The 371-nt window shown below is 41.5% G+C and overlaps 1 protein-coding gene across 4 annotated transcripts in view; it reads left to right on the top strand.

The window, feature by feature from the left end:
• The window catches only part of LOC119587783 (MAM and LDL-receptor class A domain-containing protein 1-like), an 18,186-nt gene that overhangs the window by 5,261 nt on the left and 12,554 nt on the right, over positions 1-371 (top strand). For all 4 annotated transcript variants that reach the window (XM_037936478.1, XM_037936476.1, XM_037936477.1 and 1 more), the window contains exon 7: positions 149-293. In XM_037936478.1, the coding sequence (XP_037792406.1) occupies positions 149-293 (145 nt within the window). The remainder of the gene's footprint in view (positions 1-148; positions 294-371) is intronic.

Consider the following 371-nt stretch of genomic DNA (forward strand, 5'->3'; position numbering starts at 1 on the left):
GGGTTTGTGTTTTGTATGCGGATTGTCTGACGTTTTTTTTTCTTTTCAGTTTGACTGACTGTCTTTTGGTTGTTTTCTATCTTTTGCTTTCATATCTCTCTCCTAATAATCATTAATCTAAACTGTTTTCCACTTCTATTACAAACAGGTGGTTACGCTTATATCGACAGTAGTTACCCCAGGACAAGTGGCGAAATCGCACAGCTGGTTTCGCCCGTTCTTGATCCAACCGAGTCTCCAAAGTGCTTGAAATTCTGGCTGAATATGTATGGTAGCGGTATCGGGGCTTTGAGGTATGTGCTTGGATGTAGTATGTGTGGCCTTCCGTTTCTGTTTGTTTTGTGTGGGTTGGTTTGTGTGTTCGATTGGTT

Source organism: Penaeus monodon, chromosome 23 (genome assembly GCF_015228065.2).
Source record: "Penaeus monodon isolate SGIC_2016 chromosome 23, NSTDA_Pmon_1, whole genome shotgun sequence".
Lineage (NCBI taxonomy): Eukaryota > Metazoa > Arthropoda > Malacostraca > Decapoda > Penaeidae > Penaeus > Penaeus monodon.